Here is a 26,433-nt window from a genome sequence, read left to right on the forward strand (position 1 = left end):
AAATGCTCCCTTCTTTATTTCTCTGCCCTTGGCATTTTTCTGTCTTTCTATCTTAGTCTCCTCCATTAGGACACTGGAGTTCAGTCTGGCTTTTAGGTTAGAAACATTCCTAGTTCAGGTATGGTATGGCTGTGAGGGCCTGAGAGGAATGTCCAAAAATCATTCCTTCATTTAACTCGTGTTTACTGAACTTGTCTGCTAAGTGCCAGCCATGAATCTCAGTGCTGAGAATATAGTGACGAATCCCCAAAGTCCCTACCTTCTAGGGGAGAAGAAAGCAAACATGAACAAATAGACCTATAATGTCAAGCAAAGTGCTGTGAAGACAATAGCACAAATAAAAAGGGGGGAGGGTGATATTTGGGATGGGTAGTTGGAAAAGGCCTCTCTGAGTGAGAGCAGAGCAGAGACCAGGATCGCAAGAGGGAACCGAGTCCTGTGAATTTCTGGGCTTCCTTTCTCAACCTCCTCGCAAGTGTGATCTGCAAGCAGTGAATATTCCTCCTGGCTGAAACAAAAGGATGCTGGTTGGGGGTCTTGCTCCGCATCCTGAATAAGTTCACCCTTGACAATAACAGTGCCTTTCAGACCAGACGAAGGTCTGCTGCATTCAGATTGAAACTTTAGTGGGAAGCTCTTAACTGTCTCCAAACTGCTTCATCACTGAAAACACTTACAATAGGCAATAAAGCTGACAGTACTGGTTGAAAATGTAACAAACAGTATTTACAAGTAACTGCATGAGAGGAAGCATACTTACAATGGCTGACATTTAATACTCCTAAGTGTTGCTATGGCTTGTAGTTGGGAGGGTTCCGGGGCCTTGGCTAATGTGTAGTTCTCCGTTAAAAGCTTTCAAAAAGGATCCATCCACCAGGCTTGAAGCATTGGTGTGCTGATACTCCCTTTATTATAATGACACGATAGTTCAGGGTTGGATTTAAATCAGTAATGGACTGTACACTGTCAGTTGATGACTTCCCTGAGAAAGCCCAAAGGGAAGGAAATAGGAAAAAGGAAATCTGGCCTAGGTATTCATGGTTAATTTCACAGCCCCACAGAGGAAAGTGGTCACCTGTGAGGTCCACCACCACCCTCTCACAAATCCCCACAGGACCTGAAGGCTAGAGGAGTTCTATATGAGAACTGTTTGGGAACTGTATTCAAAACTGGAGTCTAGATTTGCCAACAGAGAGTCTATTTAAATTACAAATCCTGTTGTCTAAATCAGTGTTTCCAAGCTAGTCTACCAGCCGAGGTGCAACCTTTTTTTTTTTTTTCTTGTCTCTGCCACTTTAAAAAAGTAAGTTAAAAAAAAAAGCGGCTTCTCAGCTGCCTTGCCTTGCAGCGGAGATAACAGAAATTGGCCACAGAATTATTTACTTGACTGCTCTATTTATGGCAACTTATTTGTGTATTTTTAAGTCAGTTACAATGGGCTATTGTTCAGTTGTATACTGTAGAAACATATATGTTGCAAATCACTGCCAAGGAATCCTGATGGTTTAAGGATTTTTTTAAATATATATAGCCTGAAAAAGAGATAGGATACCCAAGGAACTGGTGACCATTTTAAGTTGTTTTCATTTATGTGCATTTTATAAACTGATAGAGCTCTTAAATATTGCATGTTTTTCTCTCCCTTCCTTTGGCATTTTTTCACCTTGTGATAAGGAGGCTATTGTAGAAATTAAAATTTGTAGTTCTGAAGACTCAGTCCTCTGCTGTGCGTTATTAATCTATCGTTTCTTTCTGGGCTTGCTTTGAGGTCCTGTTTTTGCTTCTCTTTGTTTTCTGTAGACAACTAATGTCAAGCTTCGCTTTCTCTTAGTGTACCTATAAGTAGCTCAGAAACAAGATTAGCCTTGAGTATGAGCATAGTTCTTGTGTTTGAATAATGATACTCACTTAACCTATTTATAAAAACTCTTATTCATGTGCTTGACTGAGTGCATCCCGCGACCTGGTTCCTTTTCTTTTGCTGTTATTTACTGATAAAAATAAATCTCCTGCGCTAAGCAGTAGGAATCTCTCCGAAATGCGAGGAAAGTCCTAAGAGGAGAATTCATATGTTAATGACCCCTTCCAAGTGAGAACTTGGTTAAACGTGCCATTTGCTGACATCATTGTTATGGGCAGAGTGGAGATGATTTCTTTAAGAGGTGGCCTTGCATATGCTCCCAGCGTTTTGTGGCCCGCGCGTGCACCTGCGGGAGGGGGAAGTTTACATAAGCGTCCTGGGGTATTTGCTTGTCAGCTGCTCCACTCACTAGGGCTCCCGGGAACGGAGCGGGCTGACCGAGGTAGGTGCTCGAGCTACGAGGCTGGCCAAGTGGGGGGGTAACTTTTCGAGGAGTAGCGTGTGCTTGGGACCTCGTGGAGACCTGCCAGGGGCAGGGTTTGCAGTGACAGTTCCTGGAAAGCGGGTGGCAGCGAGATCAGGCCGGGCAGGCGCCTCCTGCGGACTGGAGCCGGGTGCGGAGCAGGGCGTGGATCACAAGCCGGGCTGCCGGCCCGCAGCGCTGCGAGGAGGGTAGGACCGGCAGGAAGCGAAATGGTTACTTTTCTTTAATGCGGGCTCTGGTTACTTCTGAAGATTGCCGGCCCAGGGCCGGCTCCCGGGGCTAGAGGGGAGACGGGTTTTTTCTTTCCGCGGTGAAGGATCTTGTAGAGGCGCGGGGCTGGGGCGTGGGGGACGCTGTGGCCTGGGGTAGGCAACTCAAATACGGGGGAAGCAGAGTCGGCGACGCCGTCGGGGACAGAGGGTCTCTGGGGAACTGGGGCACCTCTTGCCGGTTCCCCCACGGCAGGTTAGCTGGCGGCCGCGGGTGAGGATCTCCGCGTTGCACCGAACGGGGGCTCGCGGAGGACCGGCCGACGGTGAGCGCGTCACGGCGGGCGGTGGCGACCCCTCGCCCGCCGGGTGGGGCCAGCATTGCGCCGCGACGGGGCCCCCGCGCTTGCTGCCCCCGCCCCTCGGTCCCCGCCCTGCTGGGGTCTCCTCCGGAAATGGGTGGGCGCGGGTGACCCGCAGAGCACCCAGCCCTGTTTTCCTCCGGGAGCCACCCGCGCCTGGCCGCCAGCCTTGGCCGGTCGCAGAGCGGGGGGCGGCGAGTGCGCGCCGAGGGCTCCGCGGAGGGGCTGCAGGCCGCGTTCGGTCGAGCGGCCGCAGGTGGGGAGCCGCCGTCTGGGTCCCGGGGCTCTATGGCAGCCGGGCGGCAGCGGCTGAACGCTGAGACTGCGGGGAGGGCTTCGCGTCCGAAGCTGGGGATAGACGCGGGGATCCGCGGGGCGAGTGCGGTCCCTGGGAGATGACGCTGCGACGAGGGCGGCGCGGGGCCCTCTCTGGAGGTGGCGAGGGGGTCGGGAGGCTGCCCTCGCGGGCCTCGCGCCGGTGCCGAGGAGAGCTTCTCTCCCCGCCGCTGGGTCTGGAGCTCGGCTTCTGGGTGCGGGAGGCCGCGGAGGCGGAGGAGCCGGGGGCCGAGTGGGACCCGCGGCCCGGGCGCCCCCTAGCGGCCCGAGCAGCCAGCGCGGCGCAGAGGGTGGGTTTGCGGGGCGCGGGGGCGCGGGCTCCCGCTCCGAGCGTCTTCCCGAGGCGGGCGCGGAGGGCCCGGCGGAGCCCGGCGGCCCATCACCCGCGGCCCATCTCGAATTAGCCCGCAGGGTTTTCCCGAAGGACGGTGGCATCCTTTCCTCCGACTCCCCTCCCGCGGCCTTTTTAAAAAGCCCGGGTTTTCACGTTAATCTGTGTCAGCTAAGTCAGGCTATGTGTGGAATTTGTTTTTACAACTCGAGTCTCGTGACTTCTCAAACACTTTCTTGAAGTGTTTTCTCTGGAAACTTGTTTCAAATGAGGGCTGTAAGTTTCACAAAGAAGAGTGTTGTTCGAGAGCCAACAGGTGACGGGGTGAAACCCGAGTCTGTGTGTACATTGGAGTCAAGTCTGGCTGCCGTTTCCTTGGGCCGCCGTTGAAAATGGAAATTCAAAAAATCAATAGGAGACTTGAACACGATTTTGAGAAAGTATCTGCGTCCCCCCATTATGGAAAATAGTGAATTCATTAGAACAGTGCCTCGCGTGGCCCGTCTTACACCGTAGCCAGCGTTTCGGGTTTTATCTTTACAGACCGGTTTACAGCCAAATAACCTGACCCCCAAAGCGCCGCTCTAGCAAGGGACCATGCTTTGTCATAATGTTTCCTCCTTTTGTTTAAGCAGGCTGTCTTTCTGTCGTGGAATGTATTTGTGCATGAAATAAGAATGCTTTGAAACCCTGCAGAGTTCCACATTTCCTCTTGGAAAAATGGATCGCTTCTTGGCAATGGTATGGTGCCTGACGGGCCACTCAGCTGTCGGAAAATGTACAAGTTGGATGGAGGTTTACCTGGAAAATACAGAAAAGGTCAAAGGGCACATGGCCTAATGCCACTAATTGCTGGTATGAAGTCCTTTTAGCCAAGGAATGTTTCCGTAAGCAATATCTTTGGATACCTTCATTCTGTTTTTATTTTACAGTTATCATTTCATTTCAGTATAAGTCAAATTGGGTTGGCCTCTGTTGGCCTAGCAGACAGTAGGCTTGAGTGCTGTTTGTGTGAAAACTTTAAAGAGATTACAGTTTAGTGTCATTTACTAGAATTCAAATCTTGATTGTAATAGTTTTAAGAGCTATGGCTTTTGCAGGTCTCTGACTTTTTTAAAGTTTTAAGCTAAGGACATCATAAAACTAGGATATATATATACACACACACATACATGCATACATACATACATGTATACATTGTGTGTGTGTGTGTTGAAAAGGATGGAAGTGTTGGGAGGTTCTGTACTACCAAATTAGTCTGTAGCTAAATTTAACTCACCTGAATATTTAGCCCAGCTGAATTAGAGTAGCTCTTGAATGGGTGTGTGTGATCTGCATCTTCTATGTACAAAGGCCTTGTTAACAAGCAGTTTAACAAAGAAGTTGTTAAGCAGCTTGTGGCCCACAGGATGGCACTTAGCAGCAGGGGACACTTAGGGAATGTTAGCCCAACTGACTTCACAAATCAGTATCTGTTCTGGTTTTTGGTGATCAAAGGACTTCTAACTTCCCTGGGCGTGTTCACACAAGAAATACTTTTTCCTAGGGATTCTATAATGCTATGGTAGTCTTCTCATAGGAACTACAGTGGAATTTCATTGGGAAAAGTATTTGTAATTAGGGGTATGACCTTAGACTTCATTATTCAATGGCAGGCGCTGAAAATTATTGTTTTCTATTTGCATGATTTTAATTTGATTTGGTAACTTGGTCCAAGAAAATGATGAATAATAGGAACCATACCAGAACTGATGTACAGTTATAACCTCAATCTGAATCTGATTGAACTCATTCTCCTCAATGCTCTCAAATCCTAAGTCCCCTTCTGACTCGCCTATATAGTATTTCCATATTGGTGCATCATCTTTCAGCCACCTAGGACTCAGAACTCTGTTTGACCCAGTTTCCCCCTTTCTTATCGGCTCCTTTTACTTTCTCTTCCCAAGCCACCATGTTTAGGCTCTCTTGATGGCAGTGGGCTAATAGGCCCCTTCCAGGTTCCTTTTCTCTTTTAATTTTAAGACCAGGAGTGGCACCCTCCTACTCATATGCATTTTGTTCTTTCTCATTAGGGTTAAACCCAAAGTCTTCTGCTTGAGATGTGTAATTCTTGAAAATGTTACTCAGTGCATAGATGACCATGGTCATCTATTGTTGCTTCTTTGGAAGAACGTGTCTTCCAGCAAAATGTCAACTCTTTACTGCCTCTGGACCTTCATATACTGTGTTGACCTGTTAAGCTTTTTAAGGAAAATAGTAAAGGCTCATTTATGTATATGTCAGGATCAATCAAAATAATAATCCTTAACTATCCTGGATGCAGCATACAGCCCAGTAGAAAATAAATGATCTCCAAATGGCCAAAACAGCATAGCAAAATAATAAGGCAGTTTTTTAGTTTGAATAACACCTTCACATACTGTATGTTATCTTCCTTAACCAGTGATTACTGTGCTTATGGGAGGAATGCTTAAGCCCTTGTCCACAGCATAATTATTCTGTATACTTTTGGACAACTTTTCAAACTGTATTCGCCTAATTTATAGAATACCGAAAGCAACAAATTAAAGGCACGTGTCTGAAGCCATGCAGTTCTGGACATCACCTCAGCGTTGTGAGAGAGCCCTCAGCTCCTCCCAACTGGATGGCTGACTTAGAACTCCATTTGCTGGAATCCTGAAGCCAGTGTTCTTTATATTATTCATTTTCTACTCAAAATGAAAACAAACGATCAGCCAAAGGCTAAATCACATGTAACTTACACACATACCACCATTAGAGAAAGCAAGGAAATTCCAAATGGAATTTGGAAACATTCCTATCACAGTGGGTACATTTTTTGTTTTTTAAGTTCTAGCTTTTAATGGAATAAATGTCAGTTTCCTTGATTTTTGATGTTTCCCAGAATGACTCAGTAATGGTCTTTAAATATAAGGATGAATGCGTGAGTGAAGTAAATGAATCTGGAAAGTAAATCTCACAAGGAACCCCTCCTTAAATGAGTGAATTTGGGGAACAAGTGCCATCTCACAGCCAGTCATATACTGGGTGCTCCCAATTTTTGCTTTGCCAAAGACACCTGGAAAGACCCTGCCATGCTCCGCAGACATGGGGTGTGTGTGTATATGTCTGTGTCAGAGATTTTATGTAGGGACTGGTTAGAAGCTCACTCTGAGGGCTAGTAGTGACCAATAGTGTATCAAAATTGTTTGCCCTTCAGGAGTCTAGAGTGTCCCGAACTCACAAAGAAGATGAAACTCCCCTGTCAACATTCGGTCTTTGTTACTAAAGTGTTCTTATTCTGGTCAGCTTCAAGATGTGTGTAATCAGTGGAAGTAACAGTGGCGATTGACATGTCAGTGGTAACTCTAATTCTTTATATTCATATAATTATTTTCTTCTTTAAAACTTTCACATCCTTAGGCCATCTTTGGAAGGAAAATAGTTGCTGTTTTAAAGAACCAGGTCCCACAATGTTTGGTGACTTGTCAAAGGTCTGAGGACTTCAGGGCTGAGCTTACCGAATGCCCGGGGCAACAGGTTGCCTTCCCTCAGCACTGCTTCTGTCCCTTGGGTCAGGTGTTCTCTTGACAAGTATATGATGATTGAGAAGTCATACATCTGCCGGCTGTTTGTCTCTGAGTCTTTTTAAATGGTGAGAAGTAGCTATTTAACTTTTTTTTTTTTTTAACTATTTTGAAGGAAGAAGGGAAATAAAGGACAAGGGGGGGAAATGGAACTCTTCAACTTCGTTGCATGGCTTTTGGGGAGCAACCCCGAATCCTCGTGTTTCTGGGAAAAAGTATGTCATCTCTCCTTACCCAGCCTCAGGCCTCTTTGACAGTGGTTTTAGCTTTAAAGATGTTGCTTCCCCTACACATTTCCTTCATGGTCAGACTCAAACCGTTTCACTTCTTTTCCCTGCCTTATCAGACTTATTTACATCCAGAATCATAAAGACATTGGAGCGGTGGAATCCCTACTGGTTCATTTCCTTAACAAACCTAACACAGAATTGGTTAATGCATGATTGTCATTCACTTGTGATTGAGTTCATTCAGTTTATGGCAGCATTTCAAGACCAGGACAATAAACCTGCCTCAGAATAAGCACGGAATACTGGCGGCCTGAGCTGTTTTGGCTTTTTTATTCTATTTATCTCTAACATATAACACGGTACCTTGCACATAGTCTTTTTGTTGTTTTTTTGTTGTTTTTTTGTTTTTTTTTTGCGGTATGTGGGCCTCTCACTGCTGTGGCCTCTCCCGTTGCGGAGCACAGGCTCCGGACGCGCAGGCTCAGTGGCCATGGCTCACGGGCCCAGCTGCTCCGCGGCATGTGGGATCTTCCCGGACCGGGGCACGAACCCGTGTCCCCTGCATCGGCAGGCGGACTCCCAACCACTGTGCCACCAGGGAAGCCCGCACATAGTTTTATTTGTTTTTAAATAAACTTTTTTTTAAGAGAACATGTTTAATTTAATTGGGGTTAGGCAAGAGAATGTGAAAAATACTTCCAGATGGTTCCCACAGAAGTGTGTGGGTGTGCTGGTGAGGCTGAGGAGGACGAGGTGGGGGTGACATGGCAAAGGAAGGAAGATGCAAACAGCTGGTGAGTCTGGGTGAAAGGCTGTCTAGGAGTTCCTTACTCTTCTTACAACTTCTCTGAAGTTTGAAATTACATCAAAATAAAAATGTACAAAAGTAGTGAATAACATACAAAATGACTAAAGGCCGAGTCACAGGACGGGGCCACTCTTGTCCACGTTAAGTGTGGTTCTGCTAAAAAGAAATCTCGAAGAGCTCTTGCCCTCCATATCAAAGCCCGCAGCAGAATAGTCCTGTTTCCGTTATCATTCAGCTTACTTGCAAACCTGATTTGTGGGCCCTGTTTCACAGGTCAACCTTAAGAGACAGCACCTGGAAAGAGAATGAACGGAATTTTCCTGTTAGATCTAATTCAGGCGTGGTTTCATGTTTGGCCTAAAAGGTAGTATTTTGGCAAAGCAAACACAACCACGTGTGGATGGCATTCGGAAGACCCTTCGTCATCACCCAGAGAGCACAAGTAATGGCCAGGCTTCCCTCTTTCTCTCGTGCCGCAAAGCAAATACCATGTAGTAATGTAAATGTCTACATAAGGTATATTTGTGAGATCACATTTTTGTCAGTTATTTTATACATTCTTGCATGTGCAAGAACCATGCTGCTTCCATATGACAAAGTCTGAGATGGCGAGATACTTAACAGTATGCTTTCTGGACCTGCTGACAAGACGGGTAATTTCTAAAAGAAAAATCCAACTTCAGGTTGTTATGCTATCAGGTAGAGAAAAAATACCTGGTGGTAATGCAGCATGTATACCACTGCCTGGCACGTGGGGGTCACGCGAAGTAACTTACTATTTTTTAATCTTTCTTTCTTTCTTTCTTTGGTTGTGCTGGGTCTTGGTGGTGGCATGCGAACTCTTAGTTGCGGCTTGCATGTGGGATCTAGTTCCCGGACCAGGGATCGAACCTGGGCCCCCTGCATTGGGAGCACAGAGCCTTGTCCACTGGACCACCACGGAAGGCCCTATATATATATTTTTAATGTTTATTTTTTGGCCAGCTCTTAGAACTTGTTAGTAAATGTAATGTTTTGTCATTTTAAGTAATTATCCTCTGATATAAAGGAAAACGAGAGGCTTTCTCCAAATTTAAGAAGGCTGAAGCAACAGCTCATGAGGCCATTGAATTTTTATAATCCTTTTTGACTGTATGTCCTCCTTAAAATGCCCCCTCTGGGTGAAGTGGACTGCCCCCCCGCACCCTGTCCGGCTGTGTCATTGTGCATGTCTGCAGTGCAGCAGCGTGACTACTTCACCAAAGAAAAGGTTCCACCCAGGGGGCAGTGCAGGGCTGCAGGGGTTTAAGGTCACCCAGTGAGCCCAGTTCTAAGGCCACTGCCCTTGGACAGCTGACCCGTGGAGGATCTCTCTGAGGCTCAGTTTCCTCCTCGGTTTTAAGCAAGATACGCCCTCGTGGGGTTGCTTGACGTGGTGATCAGATGTCACAGCACTGATCATGCCAGGCTAGGCACGGAGGTGAGAGGTAGCTGTCAGAGTGTCAACAAAGGACACTGAAAGCTGCGCCTGTGTCACTCATGTTCCTTCAGTTCATCACGAAGTTCGTCGCTTCGCTGATGAGTGGTGAGTGACAGTTCAGTTTGAACCGAGGCTGGGATGGCTGTGGGAGCTGCAGGCTGGAGACGCGGCCGGCACGTCCAGGTGATTGGGAGAACAGGACCATGGCACTGAGTGCTAAGTTATTTCCCTTGATGAGGGTAGTCATTTTCTGTGCAGTTTCCACAGAAGGCTGACCAGGCAATATAGCTGTCAAAGTAATTCAGCTCTTTGGCAATCTGCATCTTTGTTCTAGCCTGGAAAATTTGCAGTTTGTCTTAATTTATGGTGTTTTCTCTTGTTTTAAAATATAGTGACATTTAAGATTTAGGTTCTAGTTAATATTTATGATCTTAGTAAGTCTGTGCAGAGCAGGTACCTTCACATTTCCTTCCTCGGCCAGATTTGGCAAAGGGAAGATGTGCGTATTTCAGGATTCAGGTTCATTTGCATTGAAGGCACCCATTCTCCTGGTGTGGGATTTTGAGCTACTGATTAAATTCTTAACCTCTAGTTCTCTTCCTTCCATTGGGGGGAGTGGTTTTTTTTCAAAACAAAAGGGAAAGACTAGATCCAAGAAATGTTCTGACTTTCATTAACACGTCCTTTTTTACTGAGGAGTACAAGGAATGTGCCAATGTTTAGAAAGCCTTTCCTCAGACGTGAATGAAGTGCACCGGTGTGAACTTATGTCTTGTGTAAAAGGTCAGTCCCTCCCAGTGGTGGGGCAGGAAATGAGGTCACCTTTACTTTTTGTTTGGGGTGAATGAAAGTTACATTTATTAGTTGGAATAATATCTACTGTTGGGCATTGCTCCTCCCTAATAAAGATTGTAGCCATTGGATGTTTGGCCTCGCATTTGTGAACTGTTACAATTTTAATTTTTTAGTGTCCTTTGATTCATCAGAGAAAAATCGTCAGTTTTCATACTCACAGGCTTTAATAGGTACCATGTTCTAACAACAAGTATCTAGTGTTGCACTGTGAGAGTCACTGACAAATGACTGAGTGTCAGGCTGACAATGTTTACGTTCCACTGTCTTTCCTACTTGTTGCAGCAAATGAGAGAATTTTTTTAAGGCAGAAGAGTTTTTGGAAGTCTGATGTGTCAGACACGCAGTGTGACTAGACTCTGGTTTTCAGTTGTGAGACCTTAGGCAAGTCACTTAACTTCCCGGAGCCTTGTTTGCTTTAAAATGGGGTTGGGCTAATTATCTGTATATTTCTTTCCTTTTTTTGGTGGAGGGAAAGGGGCAGGTATAAAAAGCTGCATCTGATCCTGAAAGTCTTGTATCTTTTTTTTCTTCTTAGTGCCTGGGGACAGGGGATGATTTTTCAGAATTGGAAGAAACTTAGAAGGAACACACATGGTGATAACAAAGTTCCTGGGCTGTAGGTCAGGGACTGTTGTCTTGACACCTTTATAGGCGTTCATCTGAGGAGACTTTCAGAGCCGGACTTACCCTGGTGGCGCAGTGTTTAAGAATCTGGGCCCCGCAGCAGGCTGAGAGCATGCAGGACAGTAGGTACTGCAGAGCTTTTCAGTGGAAGCCTTCTAGTAACACCGCTAAACACGAGTTGTCACCACGCTGGATTTTATTTTAACCTGGTGCTTGGATTCAATTACTGTCTTATGAAGGAACTCATTACTGAACGTCTGGCTGACTTTAGCCCATGGATAGTAAAGGCTTGCGGATTTAATGTGCTGTGAAAGGATTTAACTGTGCTATTTCTACTCCATGAGTAAACGAAGTTCAGTGCCTCTCAAACTTTATTGGAAACCTGAAACCTAAGCAGTGTGGCCCAGCCGACCCAATCTGTGCAGGCAGCCGTGCTCCGCTGGGAAGATGGACGAGGAAATGCAGGGAACCAAGTGGGGTGACTGGAGCCATCTTTTCACGGCACACAGTAGTGGGCAAGGCGGGGGGCGCAAACCCAGCTTCTTCCTACAACCCCCGAGGCTTCGCAGGATTTCATTTGTGGGCAGTCAGCAAAGCAGTTTTCATGAGAACCTTTCTAATGAACAGTGTGTAGAGAAGCACCTTTTCAAGGCATCTGGACGTAAACTAGTTTGGGTGGCATTTTCTGAAATGCTGAGCTGGTAAAGGGCCTCTTTCCGAATCACGCGGCCCTAGATTCTAAGTTCCGGGGGCCTGGGGACGGTGACATTGGCGTCTTGGTCCCTCTCTCTGGGCCCCGCTGTGCGTACGCGGGAATTCAGTAAAAGCTCTTGGAGGGTGAGAGCAACGCCTTCGGGTTCATCTCTTCGGTTTGTCTTATATTGTCCACAGCAGCCACTGTCTGATGTCCTGTGACTGAGAAGCTGGCTGTTTGACTTTGTTATGATGCCTTTGGAGATGGAGCCCAAAATGAGCAAACTCGCCTTCGGGTGCCAGCGGAGCTCCACGTCCGATGACGACTCGGGCTGTGCGCTGGAGGAGTACGCCTGGGTCCCCCCAGGCCTCAGACCCGAGCAGGTAGGAACCGAGTCCTCTGCTTTTCTATTTTTCAATGTGATTTAAGGTCTTCAAGGGTTGTTTTTTTTTTTTTTTTTCCCACACAGTGACATGCTGTGTCCTTGGGCCTCACTCTTTGGATGGTTTTAAATGTTTGCTTTTAAGGTCACACTTAGTTTCTCCATGGATGTTTTCAATCCCTTTTGTACTCTTGGATCCAGAAGCCCTATAAGGATGCTATTTTTGCCCTACTGAGTGAAGACCAGAGTACTGCCTATGCATTTGTCATGTGGATTTCTGACTGGGGTGTCCCTTTGGAGAGAGTGGGAGGAGTTTAACTTTTTAAAAAACTTCAGTAACAACAAAAAGGTAATCAAAGGAAAGAGGAAAGTTTCCAAGTCAGTTCTCAGCAGTGCCTTTGCTTTGGAAGAGAGGAGATACAGAGCTGTGAGAGACCATCTGAAGTGTTATTGCGTAGGATTTGACCTTTGATAACCTTGCACGTGAAAGATTCTGTCACCACATGGTGTAAATTGGAAAAAAAATTAAAGAGCGCATTTTGTGCTTTGTTGTATTGTTATTTTAAGGAAGATGAGAACATTCTGTGTACCTATTTTTATCTTCCCAATATCCTTATAATGATGAACTTATTAAAAATTGCTGGTGTTAGACATAAGGGCCAAGATAGTTTGAAATTAAAAGAGCCAACTAGGCGTATGATTGCTTCTGAGTTATGGTTGTGTTTCCCATTTTGATGGGAGCTCCGATTCATCCAGGGTCTAGAACAATACCTGGCACACAGGTAGCTAGTATTCAGTAAGTGTTTACAACCATACCAGCTCCTGCGGCTGATACAGTGGAAGAGGGTGGCGAGCTGGTCCTCCAGGTAGGAAAGCAATGTTTTGATAAACTGCTTCTTAAATGAGAACCCTTCTTGCAGCTTAGGGTGAGTAGGTTTTGTGAGACACTAAGATATTGAAGCAGACAGGCCCCAAATTGCCTAATCTCATATTTTTTTTTCCTTCAATCCTTTTCATCTTTCCTCAGCACTGCAGTATCCTTCGCAGTACTCATTAAGGATTTCCTTTAGATACAACAGAAAGAAAAAAAAAATCTCAAACAAAAACTGAGTTCTTTCCAAGTGAACTAAGTACAGGTTAATACAGCTCCCTTCCCGTTTCCTTGGGGAAACTGACTCCAGATATTTAGAAAATAGCACCCATGCAAGCAAAGAAAGCTGAACCTTGAGAGAACCTGATAAGGGAGAGTTTACAGAGTTTAACAAAACAGCTTTTGTCTTTGCAACGTGTAAAATTCAGAGAGCAAATCCAATGTGTTGTGTCGTGGCTGGATTGTGGACAGTGTCACACAGCCCTGTGTGGTCATTTCCAGCATTCATTTAGGACTCTCTCGGCTGACCCTAGCATTAAATGTGCATGTCTTATGGTCCATAATTTATGGTGCCCCTAATTGTCACTATGAATTGCATTCCTGAAGAGCAATTTAGCAGCTGGATGCTAGCTGTCTGAGGGTTTGCAGTTCTGCTGAGTTGGCTCAGCTGCTCTTCTCATTAGCTACCAGTAGCCAAATCCTGTCCGAGGCCAGAGCCAGTACCTAAAGGGCAGGGTAACTCGAAGATGGAATGAGCTGAAGTGTCCGCTTCCTGTGTGCTGACGTCCTCTTCTCTCTCTCTCAGATCCAGCTCTATTTTGCTTGCTTACCAGAGGAAAAGGTTCCTTATGTTAACAGCCCTGGAGAGAAACACCGAATTAAACAGCTTTTGTACCAGTTGCCACCACATGATAATGAGGTAAAATAACAGGAAGAAGGCTAATTAGGAAAAAAAAAAAAAAAAAATCCACCCTGAGCATCGTGGTGCCTCCCATAAACCCCAGCTCCTCCCTGGCTAGGGCCCTTTTGTCCTTCTTCAGTTAAAATTGGGCCAGAGAATACAGCTTTCCATTCTTTAGGAGAGAAAAGGGTGTCAGTGCAATAAACTTAACACAAGTTGGTTTTTACAGTGTTTGCAGCCACCCACCAGTTATCAGGAGCCTACAAATTCCTGCGATCTCCCTACCCCTTCACCCAGAGTCAGTGCTTTATGGTGGCTCAGGCCTGCAGTGGACTTGAGTGCCTGTAGAATGTAGAATGAAGGTGGCAATTAGCAAGTTTAAACCTTTTGTAGAGAGGTTCATGTCTTATGTTTTTTTAGTGACTCTGCTGTTAAGAGTTTAAATTAAACTTTTCATCTTTAAAAAAAAAAAGGACTATTCCTTCAAATTGCATTTCCCTTTTGCTAGAGAGGCTGCAAGATTTGGGGTCATTTTAAACGTATGGGGTCATTTTTAAACTGGCGATTCACGGGGGCAGGCCAGCTCAACTTGCTGTTTTATTTCCTGAAACTTGATTCTGGAAATAAAGAATTGGTGACGGACGCTGTTTGCTTCAGAGTGGTGCTTCTGTTTCTTTCTGTGAAGGTGCGGTATTGCCAGACTTTGAGTGAAGAGGAGAAAAAAGAGTTGCAAGTGTTCAGTGCTCAGCGGAAGAAAGAAGCACTCGGAAGAGGGACGATTAAACTTCTGTCCAGAGCAGTGATGCACGCTGTGTGCGAGCAGGTAGCCGGTTCTAGGATGAGTAGTGATGTGCGTGGATCAGCTCGGGGGGTAGGTGGCAGCGCCAGCACAGGCGTGGGCCCTAAAAGCCTCCAAAAACTGAGAGAAGGAAAGGCAGCGTAGCTTCTTACTACGTGGGGATTCGTGTTGGTAACTGGCTACACTGCTGTGTATTATGGGGGAGGCATGTAAGCATCGGGAGAAATACGGCCTTACGTGGGGTCTTGGCTTGGAGTGCGGTGCTGGGGTGCACCTAGTGCTCAAGAACGCAGGGGCGTAATGAAGACATTCGGGGCCTCCTTACTGGCTGTCCTCAGAGTAGGAGTATATCCAACAGGAGGACGCCTCCAGAAAACCACTGCGCATGTCCGAGGAGCAGTCCAGTGTGGTAGTAAATCTGAGGCATGTTCATTCCAGTGGAGAATCACGAACAATCCAACATTAAACAGCAGGGGGGGGGCTTCCCTGGTGGCGCAGTGGTTGAGAGTCCGCCTGCTGATGCAGGGGACGCGGACTCGTGCCCCGGTCCTGGAAGATCCCACGTGCTGCGGGGAGGCTGGACCCGTGAGCCATGGCCGCTGAGCCTGCGCGTCCGGAGCCTGTGCTCCGCAACGGGAAAGGCCACAGCAGTGAGAGGCCCGCGTACTGCAAAAAAAAAAAAAAAATAGGAGGGGACAAAAATTAAAGTTTCGCTGACAAACTTGGGATTTAGCATAAAGTGGAAAAGGCTGAGAATCCAGTCATTAAAAAGGGGTCATTTAAGATCTAAATCCTTTTGTTTTTAGTGTGGGTTGAAAATAAATGGAGGTGAAATTGCAGTGTTTGCCTCTCGAGCGGGCCCTGGAGTATGCTGGCACCCATCCTGTTTTGTCTGCTGCACGTGCAACGAGCTGCTGGTCGACCTCATCTATTTTTATCAGGATGGAAAAATTCACTGTGGCCGGCACCATGCTGAGCTGCTCAAACCCCGGTGTTCAGCATGTGACGAGGTAAAAAAGTTCATCCCTTAACACTGGAAAAAAATAAGCTTCTAGTAAGCCAATGTTCCACTGTTCACACCTAAGCAAAATACAGATCTCTCCTGCTTGAGCTCTGTGTGTACGTTTTTAAGATAACCCTTCAAGTTGGTACAATGGAATAATATGCAGCTAATAAAGAGAAAGCAGCAGGTGTCTTTGTGTATTGATAAGTAGCATGTCCTTGATGGACTGTGAGAAAAAAGCAAGTTGCAAGAAGAGTATGCAGCAATTGATCTTACTTCTGTTAAAGGGGGGAAGAACAAGATTGTATACATATTTGCAAACACTCAGAAATGGTATGTAAAGACATACACTAAGTTAACAGTGGTGAGCATGTTAACTCAGGGGAGGGCTGGTGGTGTGAAATGAAATTTTTTTCCTTAAGCTCTTCATTTTTAAGTAATTTTAGATTTATAGAAGAGTTGCAAAGATACAGAGAGTCCCTGTGTACCCTTCTCCCAGCTTCCCCTATTGTTAAAACGTCTCACATAACCATGGTATATGCATCAAAACTAAGAAGTTAACACTGGTGTAATACCATTAACTAAACCATAGATTTTATTTAGATTTCCTCAGTTTTCCTACTGATGTCTCTTTTTTATTCCAAGACCCCATCCAGAGAACCTCATTGCATTTATTCATTATTATCTCCCTAGTCTACTTCAATCAGTGACAGTAAACTTTCAGTTTTTACTTTTATATGTTTAAGTTTTTTCAATGATGTGCTATTTGAAAATTTTTTGAAACCAAAAATGTAAAAAAATTAAAAGTCCTTAATCTGGAGACGGCACCGTCAAACGAAGTGTTATCTACACAAGTGGTGTTCACATAATCCAGCATTCAGAGAGCGCTAACTATGTTGACTCCACAGCCACTTTAATGAGTTTTCTTTATTAAAAGATGCACAGACCGCTAAATTATTTCAATGTTAATGTATTCTTTGCCAGATTATGCCAACAAAGTGTGATTGCGGAGCAGAAATAGGACCAAGTGAATGATATCCAATGTAGAATTCTGTTTTGTTTTTTAAAGCATAAGCATGCACTTAGTTTCTCTTTTTCAATGTTTTCACTTTCTGTTCTTGTTTTATAGCTAAATCAAGTTAGTCAGTTAAGCTTAAGGCTGTAAGAAACAAAGTACACTGTCTAAGCGGCTTTAAGATCCAGTGCCTGTCAGTTGCCCAGCAAACGTGCAGTTACTTGACCTTTAAAATCGTTCACAATGATTTTTTTTCATCCTATGGCCTCATATTCCTCTGAAGATAATTTTTGCTGATGAGTGCACAGAAGCAGAGGGTCGCCATTGGCACATGAAACACTTCTGCTGCCTTGAGTGCGAGATGGTCCTGGGGGGACAGAGGTACATCATGAAGGACGGCCGCCCGTTCTGCTGCGGCTGCTTCGAGTCCCTGTACGCCGAGTACTGTGAGACCTGCGGCGAGCATATTGGTGCGTCCGTGGCCCAGCCGGTTGGCTCTGTCACTTATCCATCAGTCTGTCTCTGATTACCCACACTCTTTTTTCTTTCTTTCCTTTTTTTTTTGTTTTTTTAATTGAGGGATAGTTTACATACCGTGAAATGTATAGGTTTTAAATGTTTCAGCTTGATGAGTTCTGATAAATGGGTGTACACTGGATTCTCATTACTTCTGCTAGTCGTGTTCTGTAGAGTTGCCGTGGACGCTGAATTACCCCACACTGAGCCACTGGTCCTAGGGATACAGTGGGTTAGGTTCCTGTGAGCCTCTGGTCGCAACATTGTCATCAACCAATCAATATATAATCTTGTTTTGTGTATGTTTAGGTTTAAAGATACCTTATTTAATATATGTTGTTGATTCATTAACATTGAACTCACAGCCAACAGCACTGTAACTCCTGCCTGAACAAAGCTTCTCTAACACATGGATTGCTTCTCCAAGGCCTCCTTGCGCTTAGGAACACTAGACAGCATTTCAGCTCTATGCTTGGGCCATTTTAAACAGCAAAACCACCCACAGAAAGCACAAAAAATGCGAAAAAATGCCCCTAAATCGGCCGCAGGTGTGAGTGCAGTAGTGCCCTTTGACCCCAGCTGGAACACACACACACACACACACACACACACACACACACACGCATCACTTGACTCAAAATTTTTTGCCACCTTGCACATGTCCACAAATGACCTTGAAAGCTCTGTGAGTATTGATTTTTTTTTTTTTGAGTATTGATTTTTGAACTACAAAATATTTAGCGCGTAGGCAAGTTTGTAAATATGGAATCTGCAAATAATGGGAATTAATTGCCCCTGTGTAACTCACAGCCTTGTCAAGATCTGGAACAGTCCCATCACCCCCAAGCGTTCCCTCATGCCCACAGTCTGTCTTTTCTGTTTCTTCTGCCTTTGTTTCAAGATGGAACTGTGACCTGTTACTGGATCCTTTTTTGAAACAGGTGTGGACCATGCGCAGATGACCTACGACGGGCGGCACTGGCACGCTACAGAGGCCTGCTTTTCCTGCGCCCAGTGCAAAACCTCTCTGTTGGGATGCCCCTTCCTTCCCAAACAAGGTCAGATTTATTGCTCAAAGACATGCAGCCTCGGTGAAGACGTCCATGCCTCGGATTCTTCGGACTCTGCGTTCCAGTCGGCTCGATCCAGAGACTCCAGAAGAAGTGTCCGGATGGGCAAAAGCAGCCGGTCAGCGGATCAGTGTCGACAGTCTCTCCTCTTGTCCCCTGCTCTGAACTACAAGTTCCCTGGCCTTTCAGGCAATGCCGACGACACCCTTTCTCGGAAACTGGATGATCTGAGTCTTTCCAGGCAAGGAGCAAGTTTCGTCAATGAAGAATTTTGGAAAGGCAGAGTAGAGCACGAAACCCCAGAAGACCCTGAAGAATGGGCTGAGCATGAAGATTATATGACGCAGCTGCTCCTCAAGTTTGGTGATAAAAGCCTCTTTCAGCAGCAGCCCAATGAGATGGACATTCGAGCCAGTGAGCACTGGATATCTGATAACATGGTTAAAAATAAGACCGAGTTAAAGCAAAATAACCAGAGCCTTGCAAGTAAAAAATACCAATCTGATATGTATTGGGCACAGTCACAAGATGGACTGGGCGATTCTGCTTATGGCAGCCACCCGGGCCCTGCGAGCAGTCGAAGGCTCCAGGAATTGGATCTGGACCATGGGGCTTCGGGATATAATCATGATCAAACACAGTGGTATGAAGATTCCCTGGAGTGTTTGTCAGACTTGAAACCAGAGCAGAGCGTTCGGGATTCTATGGATTCCTTGGCTTTGTCTAATATCACAGGTACATAATCTAGGGGTTATGGGGTATTTGAAAAAGGAGCCCCTAAAAAGTTCATTCCACAAATTACAGGTCAGCACCAGCGGGGGCTATGTTATTTACAACTGTAGACCAAGGAGAGGAAGGAGTTTCAGTTAAATGCCAAAAACCCTGTAGCAAAACAAACACGTGTATACATGTGAGCATACATATAAAATATATTTTCAGTACAGTCTTTGGGGATAGGTCTTATTATCCCTGCTTTGAAGAGGAGAAATGAATTTATTGGGATCATGGAGTCTGCATCTGTATCTGAAGAAAGATATTGGACTCTTTGGATCATGCTGTGAATTTCAAGATATTAAAATCAACATGTGTACTCTATAAGCACAGAACATTTTTTGTATTTTCCTAAATTGCCCTGTGGTGACAGACAGCTCAAAAAGAGCTAAGTTTTTTTTTACCCAGATTATAAAATAATTTCACAAAATAATTTTCAAAACACATTCATGTCAGTTATCTATGTTTCGTCCTTAAAATGACCTGATAGAGTGGATATTATTGCATTTTACAAATGACGAAACTTGAATTTCCAAGAGGCTAGGGAATTCCCCGGTGGTCCAGTGGTTAGGACTCGGTGCTTTCACTGCCAGGGTTCAATCCCTGGTCGGGGAACTAAGATACCGCAAGTGGTGCCGAGAGGCTAAATGCCAACTTTACATAGGTGTTTAAAGACAAGATTGAACCTGGAACCCAGCCCTCCTGAATCTTACATTTGCAGTAAGTTTTTGGATACAGAAATACTGCTGTCACTTGGCTAGTTTTACAGTCCAAGGAACGACATTCAGTCCTTTCATAAAGGTTATGTTACATTGTAACATAGGCAGGAAAGGCTTGAGCAGCTGCCCGCCGCCAGGAGGGACCCTGTGCCAGGTACCGGGCAAGGAGGGATAAGACGGCTACTCCCCTGGCTTAGGTCAGGCTTGTCAATGTTAAGGCCTACAATAAAGGGGACCTGAGGAATGGTGGGCAAGACTAAATATTAAGCACCTCCTGTTTGCTAGGCCCTATGACAGGTGTTTTAACAGTTAATATCAAAAATAGACAACATTTGGTATACGTCGTGCTGGTGCTGACGTTTCTTGACAATGATGGGCTGAAAAACAGGCTTTCTTTAGAAAGTAGGAAGCTGTGTAGCCTCCATTTGACAACAGTTCACACCACTTCCTGTTGTTCCTTGCAGCTGTCTGGGTTACATCCATTTCTCTTAACTTGCCTGAGCCCTGTTATAACAAGGAGTGCAATATTGGTTTTGAGAAAAGTTTTAAAATGAGATTAATAGGGAAGTGGCATTATTAGTTTATGGGTTGAAGGGGCAGAAGACTGGATGAAGGTCTAGGTCAGGGGTTTGGCAGACTTCTTCCGTCAAGGGCTAGAGAGTACTTTTGGGGCCTTACAGTCTTTGTTGCAACTACTTAACTCTGTCATTGTGGAAGAAACCATAGATAGCATGGGAGCAACTAGGTGTAGCCGTGTCCCAGTGAAACTCTATCCACAAATAGGCTGTGGGCTGGATGTGGCCCTTGCGCTGCACAACCAGGTATAAGACTAGTCTGGCTATAGGAAGAGGACCATAATGTTAGTCGTGTGACAGCAAAGGGAAGGACTGCGTTCAGAGACGTTCAGATGAAGCAATCTGACTTTAATGGGTTGAGAGACAGAAGCTTCTATGTGTCATACCAATAAGCTAACGACAGGACTCTTACGAAGAGCTTTTCAAGTTGGTGCTCATCCCATGGGCTGTAACTCACGTTTGGCTCCAAAACGGCTGGGCTCGTAGGAGATGCTGGGCCCTTTGTTTCAATAACAAAATTCATACCTCTTGTCAATTAAGTGTATATTATAGTATGTTGGTTTTGCCTAGTGATCATTAATCAGATACTGAGGTTTGAGAGACTTCACTTTGAAATGCTTCCTTTCAGAAGCTTGTTGGTAAGAACTGTCAGAGTGTCAGGATTACTGAGAATCACATCTTGTCTTGGCTTTTCTTTTAGGGGCTTCGGTGGATGGAGAAAGCAAGCCAAGGCCATCGTTATATTCTCTGCAAAACTTCGAGGAAATAGAGGCAGAAGATTGTGAGAAAATGAGCAATATGGGGACTTTGAACTCTTCCATGCTGCACAGGAGCACAGAGTCCTTGAAGAGTCTCAGTTCAGAGTTGTGTCCAGAAAAAATCCTGCCTGAGGAGAAACCAGTCCACCTGCCAGTGCTCCGAAGGTCCAAGTCTCAGTCCAGGCCACAGCAGGTCAAGTTTTCGGATGATGTCATTGACAACGGAAGCTATGAGAACATCGAAATCCGGCAGCCACCGATGAGCGAGAGAACTCGGAGACGGGTGTACCATTTTGAAGAAAGGGGACCCCGGTCTCATCACCATCGCCGCAGAAGAAGTAGGAAGTCCCGCTCGGACAATGCTCTGAACCTTGTTACAGAAAGAAAATACTCTCCCAAGGACAGGCTGCGGCTTTACGCCCCTGATAACTATGAGAAGTTTATCCAGAGTAAGAGCGCGCGGGAGATCCAGGCCTACGTGCGGAACGCTGAGCTCTATGGGCAGTACGCCCGTGCCGCTTCCAGCTACACCCTGCGGAGCCCGGGGGGCCCTCGATTCCTGGGGCTCCACGGGGAGGACGACAGCTCTTGGTGCTCCTCCACCACCTCTTCCTCCTCCGACTCAGAAGAAGAAGGATACTTTCTTGGACAACCAATTCCTCAGCCCCGGCCGCAGAGATATGCATACTATACAGACGACCTTTCTAGTCCAACTTCCGCACTCCCCACTCCTCAGTTTGGCCAGAGGACAACTAAATCCAAGAAGAAAAAGGGACACAAGGGCAAAAACTGTATCATTTCTTAACCGAGTAGCTGTGGAGATGGTTAAGCTTAGCCATTAACCATCTTACATCGAATCTTTTTTCTTCCATAGGAAAGTTGCTAAAATAGATTAAAGTGCTTTGCCCATGTAAATGAGACCCCGACTGCTGTTTACAGTGTCAGATTAACCTTTGGAAGGTGTGATTTCTCCATTTACCCTCCTTGGATGGTGCCAGGTGGACGTGACCTCTCGTGCCTGTTGGGTGCATCACAGTTTGATACAGCTGCTTTGATCTCCAACCCTCAGGAGAGCCTCAAGAACCTGTTGAGAGGTGACTGGATGGGGGTGTCGATTTTAGACAATGGAGAACTTGAGCCACCTTTGTAAAGCACTAGTGTTTGTCCTTTATCTGCGCCAGGTTGGCCCAGGTCCTGACAGTCTGTCCTGTTGTGTGGCATGCACGTAGTCATGTGACCCAGCCAACACTGTGCGTCCCATCATGCGAGGCCACGTCGTCCCCTTCCAACTCTCATTAGCCAGGTAAACATTATATTGTATTAGCTCCAGCTAGAGATCGAAAAGAACATTGCTATTTATAATGTAGTATTTCATAGACTTAAGTGTATTCCTAATTTAACGGTGCAAATATTAATGTATATACTGTACAGTTCAGATTTTAAAGCTGATATTTTTATATCCCTGAAATGTAAGATGTTTGTTACACTGCAGTGCTAGATTTGTTAGGGAACCAGAAACAGCATTTATGGATGAAATGATTGCTTGTATTTTAGTCAGGGTTTATAAGTTTAGATGGTCAAATTTATATTGCCTAGTGATGGAAAGTTCCCTTTTTTTTTTTCAATATTAAAAAGGCTCTGTATGCATGGTGGGGCTATGTAAATACTCTTTAAAACTATGGCCCTATTAATCTTACAAGTGTTATTTATGGGTCAAGCAATGTAAACTGTATAAATGTAAAAACAAACAAACAAAAAAAAAACCCCTACACATACACGTACACCTGGAATATATGGTAAAAACAAGTAGAAGCTGTTTGGGTGAATACTTTTTTTCCCCTTTGGGATGGGCAGGGGTTGCCTTTCCCATTTTCAGCAAGGTAGTGATTATCTCATGGAAAGAGACCAAAAAAAACTACAAGGATCTGCTTTCTGTGGCAGAGTACTTTGTAGATTTATTCCTTTTCATCCCTCCTTTCCAGCTAATTTGTTGGCCTTTAGCAGCAGTTTTGAAAACCGGGCCTTCTGGTTATGTTTTTCTTTTAAAATCTTTAGAGGATGCTGTATTACTGGTTACTTCAAGTTAATATGTGGTTCTATTTCAAGGGAGAATTACGTTGGATTTGAACTGATGAGCTAATATTTTGGTATGAGCCATTCTTGCACATATGTTTCAGTCCTAACTCAATGTCCCAGTGGTATCTCAGAACTTTAGGAAGGTATTTAATAAATGCTTAATAAATAACAAACTACCTTTCTGAACACAGATCTCTGCACACATATCCAGATCACTGGATCCATTCTGCTCCTTTGATTTACCTTGCCGTTCTCCTACCATTAACAGACCAACATTTGACTCCTGCGTGTCCACTTGCCCTACCAGTCGGCACAAAATAGAAGTTGAGGTACAGAAGCAAAGCTGTCCGTATTTACTGGTATGGGGAAAAGCTGTTAGGCCTTGGGAGGGCAGACCTGAATCCAATAGGAAAACCAGTGCTCGACAGCATCCACTATACCCACCCCTGGATAGGGCAAGGTTTGGTATCTAGACAGAGGCCCTTCAGAAACACACCAGTGAGGGGAGAGCTCTTTCCTCAATAACCGTATCACCATTTCCCTTGTCTGGTTCATTTTAAAAACATAGCAGCAAAAAAATAATGCATACACGTGGTTAAAAAACAACAAGAACAGTGAGGAATCTCCTTTCCCCTCTCCACCCCTCAGTTCCCCTCCCTAGAAGTAACCACTGTTATCCATTTCTAGTGTATCCTTCAGATGTTCAAACCATATTTACATTCATGTATCTTTTAAAAATGGCAGCACACTAGACCGGCTTAGACTTGCTTTTTTCACTTTACATGTGGACATTCCACATTAGTGCAGATAGGTCTGCCTCATTCTGTTCTCGCAATGACTGCTTAATAGTCTACTTTTGGATATACCATAATTTATGTCACCAGTCCTTTAGTGATGGGCTTGAATTTCCTCATAGACATCTTATCCTGCACTGGCACATATGCACATAAATTCTGAGCAGCACAGTTCCTGGGACCAGGGTTATCACCAGTTTTCCTCCAGAAGGCCATCTCCTGCTCTACATTTACAACGTATGCGAGTGCTTCTTCCCTCAGAGTCTCACGTGACACAGGAGCAGACTTCCTGATTTTTGAAGACCTTTTCAGAACCTATGCTGCCAACAGTGGGCATCCTTTTAGAAAAGACTGTTGCTTGGAAAGGATGGATAACAAATAGTAAACAGGTAATATTCAGCCTTACTTCACCTGGAGAAAGGCAGGTATAAGCTGAAGTCACGGTCCTCTAGCTTTCAAGTCATAGTTGCTTTTGCTTCTGGCAATAATCACTCTATTCATCTTTTCATTTCCTTATATAAGGGTCATATAGATTGCCAAAGGTTTTAAGGGAATGCAGAAATATTTATTCATAATAATAATGTACCCTTTAAAGATTTTAAATCTTGGTTAATAGCAATAACAAAGAAGACTATCTACAAAGGAAGAAAGGGAAGCAGCTACCTTGCAGTTCTGTAAAGAATTAGGCTAGAAAACTAGGCCTACAGTTGCTATAAAGTGTTCATATAGATTTAGTTAACAAAGTGTCTAGTCAGTCACTAAACTCTAAAATTTGGTCCCAAGGTAAGTATCAAATATTAAAACACTGCCTCTAATCTCTACCTGGGTGAAGCAGAACCCTAATGATTGCATTTTCCTCACTTCAGACCAAACTGGAGAACATTTTGCTTACAGCCCGCGTAGGGATGCTGATAAAACGTCAATGGGAACTCCTTTCAGCACTCAGTAAAAGAAAATGATTCACCTTGTGTATGCACTTGCTCTTCTTGGCACTCTGCTTTCCAGTTCCTGAGTTAAATAAAAAGTACCAGAAGTGCAGGGAGAGATTTGCTGTCTAACCCCTCTCACTTTAGAATACAAAGCACGGGCCATCCTAAAAGGGTAGTAAAATTGGAATGGGCACTGAAGACTGCTAGATTTCCCTGTGTGGCATGTTGCCCTGCCCCACAAGGTCCTCAGGTGACAGGCTGGGCAAGTATGGGTGTGGAGGTGTTTGGGGAGTGCCCGAGGGTGCGTAGCGCACAGGATTGTCAACACTGTGTGGGCAGGCTTTGGTTGACTGACCTGCTCTCTCCTAAGGAGCACTCGACTGCTGCTGTGGACAGAGAAGAGTGTACATGCTAGACCTTCAGACTTTCCAAAAGGAATGAAGAATTCGAACTTCTCTAAAACGTCTGCCAGATTCTCAATGCTAGCAACTAATTCAGACATTTCTGAAACCCTTTGAACAAAATGAGCCTGCCATCAGCAAGCCACCAATGCATGGGTTATAAATTAAGCACTTGAAGCTGTCTCTTGGAGCTGTCTAGAGGAGGCACGATTAATTACTGTTTACAGAAATACATGTGACCGTTTTTTGAGGCACAAGGAAGAAAAATTATTGGGATTAAAAAAAAAATTCCACTAAGAGCCTCATTACCAATTTAATGTTAGCAACACAATTATAAAAAACCTTTTAAATTAGGCAAATGAGAAAATTGCTAATTGCCTAGTTAGATTCTCTAGCCATTCTTCGAACTGTCTAAAAACAAGGCATGCTTCTGTACAGTCGCATGGGTTTTCTGTTCACTGTCAAGCACAGGAGGAAGGCTTCCAGGTAAACAGGAGAAATACACAGGAGCAACTGAAATTTGCATCTCTGAGCTCATGTTTTGCCAAAGTCACAGAAGCAGTAACTTTACCAGGGGAAGAAATTTGAAGGGTGGCTTCCACAAAATGTTTAGGAAGGAAGTGTGGAGGAAAAGTAAGACATGGGGTATGTGTATAGACTTGGTCACAGGATCAGAGTCAGTCTATTCTTTTTCAACAGACCCAGCTAGCTGGTCAGGTAGTCCCATTTTAGAGATCCATTTTAGCCTCAACTTCTCTTTCTGCAAAAGAAATTTCACATCCCTACTGCTGCGTGTGTACCAGGTGCTGTTAGGACAACTTTAGAAGTAGCTTGCAGCCCATTCTCCAGAAGCATTTGATTCCAAACATAAAAATACTAAAAGTAAGAAACTAGTTCTCTTAAATGCTAATACTTGCTATAGTGTGCTTAGGTCAACGAACCAAGTAACTGATGTTGGATAAGGTGATTACTGGTCTAATATAAACCTACCATAAAGCTGACCTTGGAGTGAC

The 26,433-nt window shown here is 44.8% G+C and overlaps 1 protein-coding gene across 9 annotated transcripts in view; it reads left to right on the top strand.

Annotated features, from left to right (window-relative positions):
- Positions 1–23,509, top strand: part of PRICKLE1 (prickle planar cell polarity protein 1) — a 106,137-nt gene extending 82,628 nt beyond the window's left edge. For 2 of the 9 annotated variants that reach the window (XM_033866904.2, XM_073788809.1), the window contains 7 exons: positions 12,038–12,223; positions 13,899–14,012; positions 14,680–14,817; positions 15,600–15,803; positions 17,095–17,281; positions 18,269–19,132; positions 21,163–23,509. In XM_033866904.2, the coding sequence (XP_033722795.1) occupies positions 12,089–12,223; positions 13,899–14,012; positions 14,680–14,817; positions 15,600–15,803; positions 17,095–17,281; positions 18,269–19,132; positions 21,163–22,025 (2,505 nt within the window). In that variant the 5' untranslated portion in view covers positions 12,038–12,088 and the 3' untranslated portion in view covers positions 22,026–23,509. The other 7 variants (XM_073788810.1, XM_073788808.1, XM_073788813.1 and 4 more) reach the window with 7 other exon arrangements.
- Positions 23,510–26,433: the final 2,924 nt, after the last annotated feature.

This window comes from Tursiops truncatus, chromosome 11, assembly GCF_011762595.2.
Source record: "Tursiops truncatus isolate mTurTru1 chromosome 11, mTurTru1.mat.Y, whole genome shotgun sequence".
Taxonomy (NCBI): Eukaryota; Metazoa; Chordata; class Mammalia; order Artiodactyla; family Delphinidae; genus Tursiops; species Tursiops truncatus.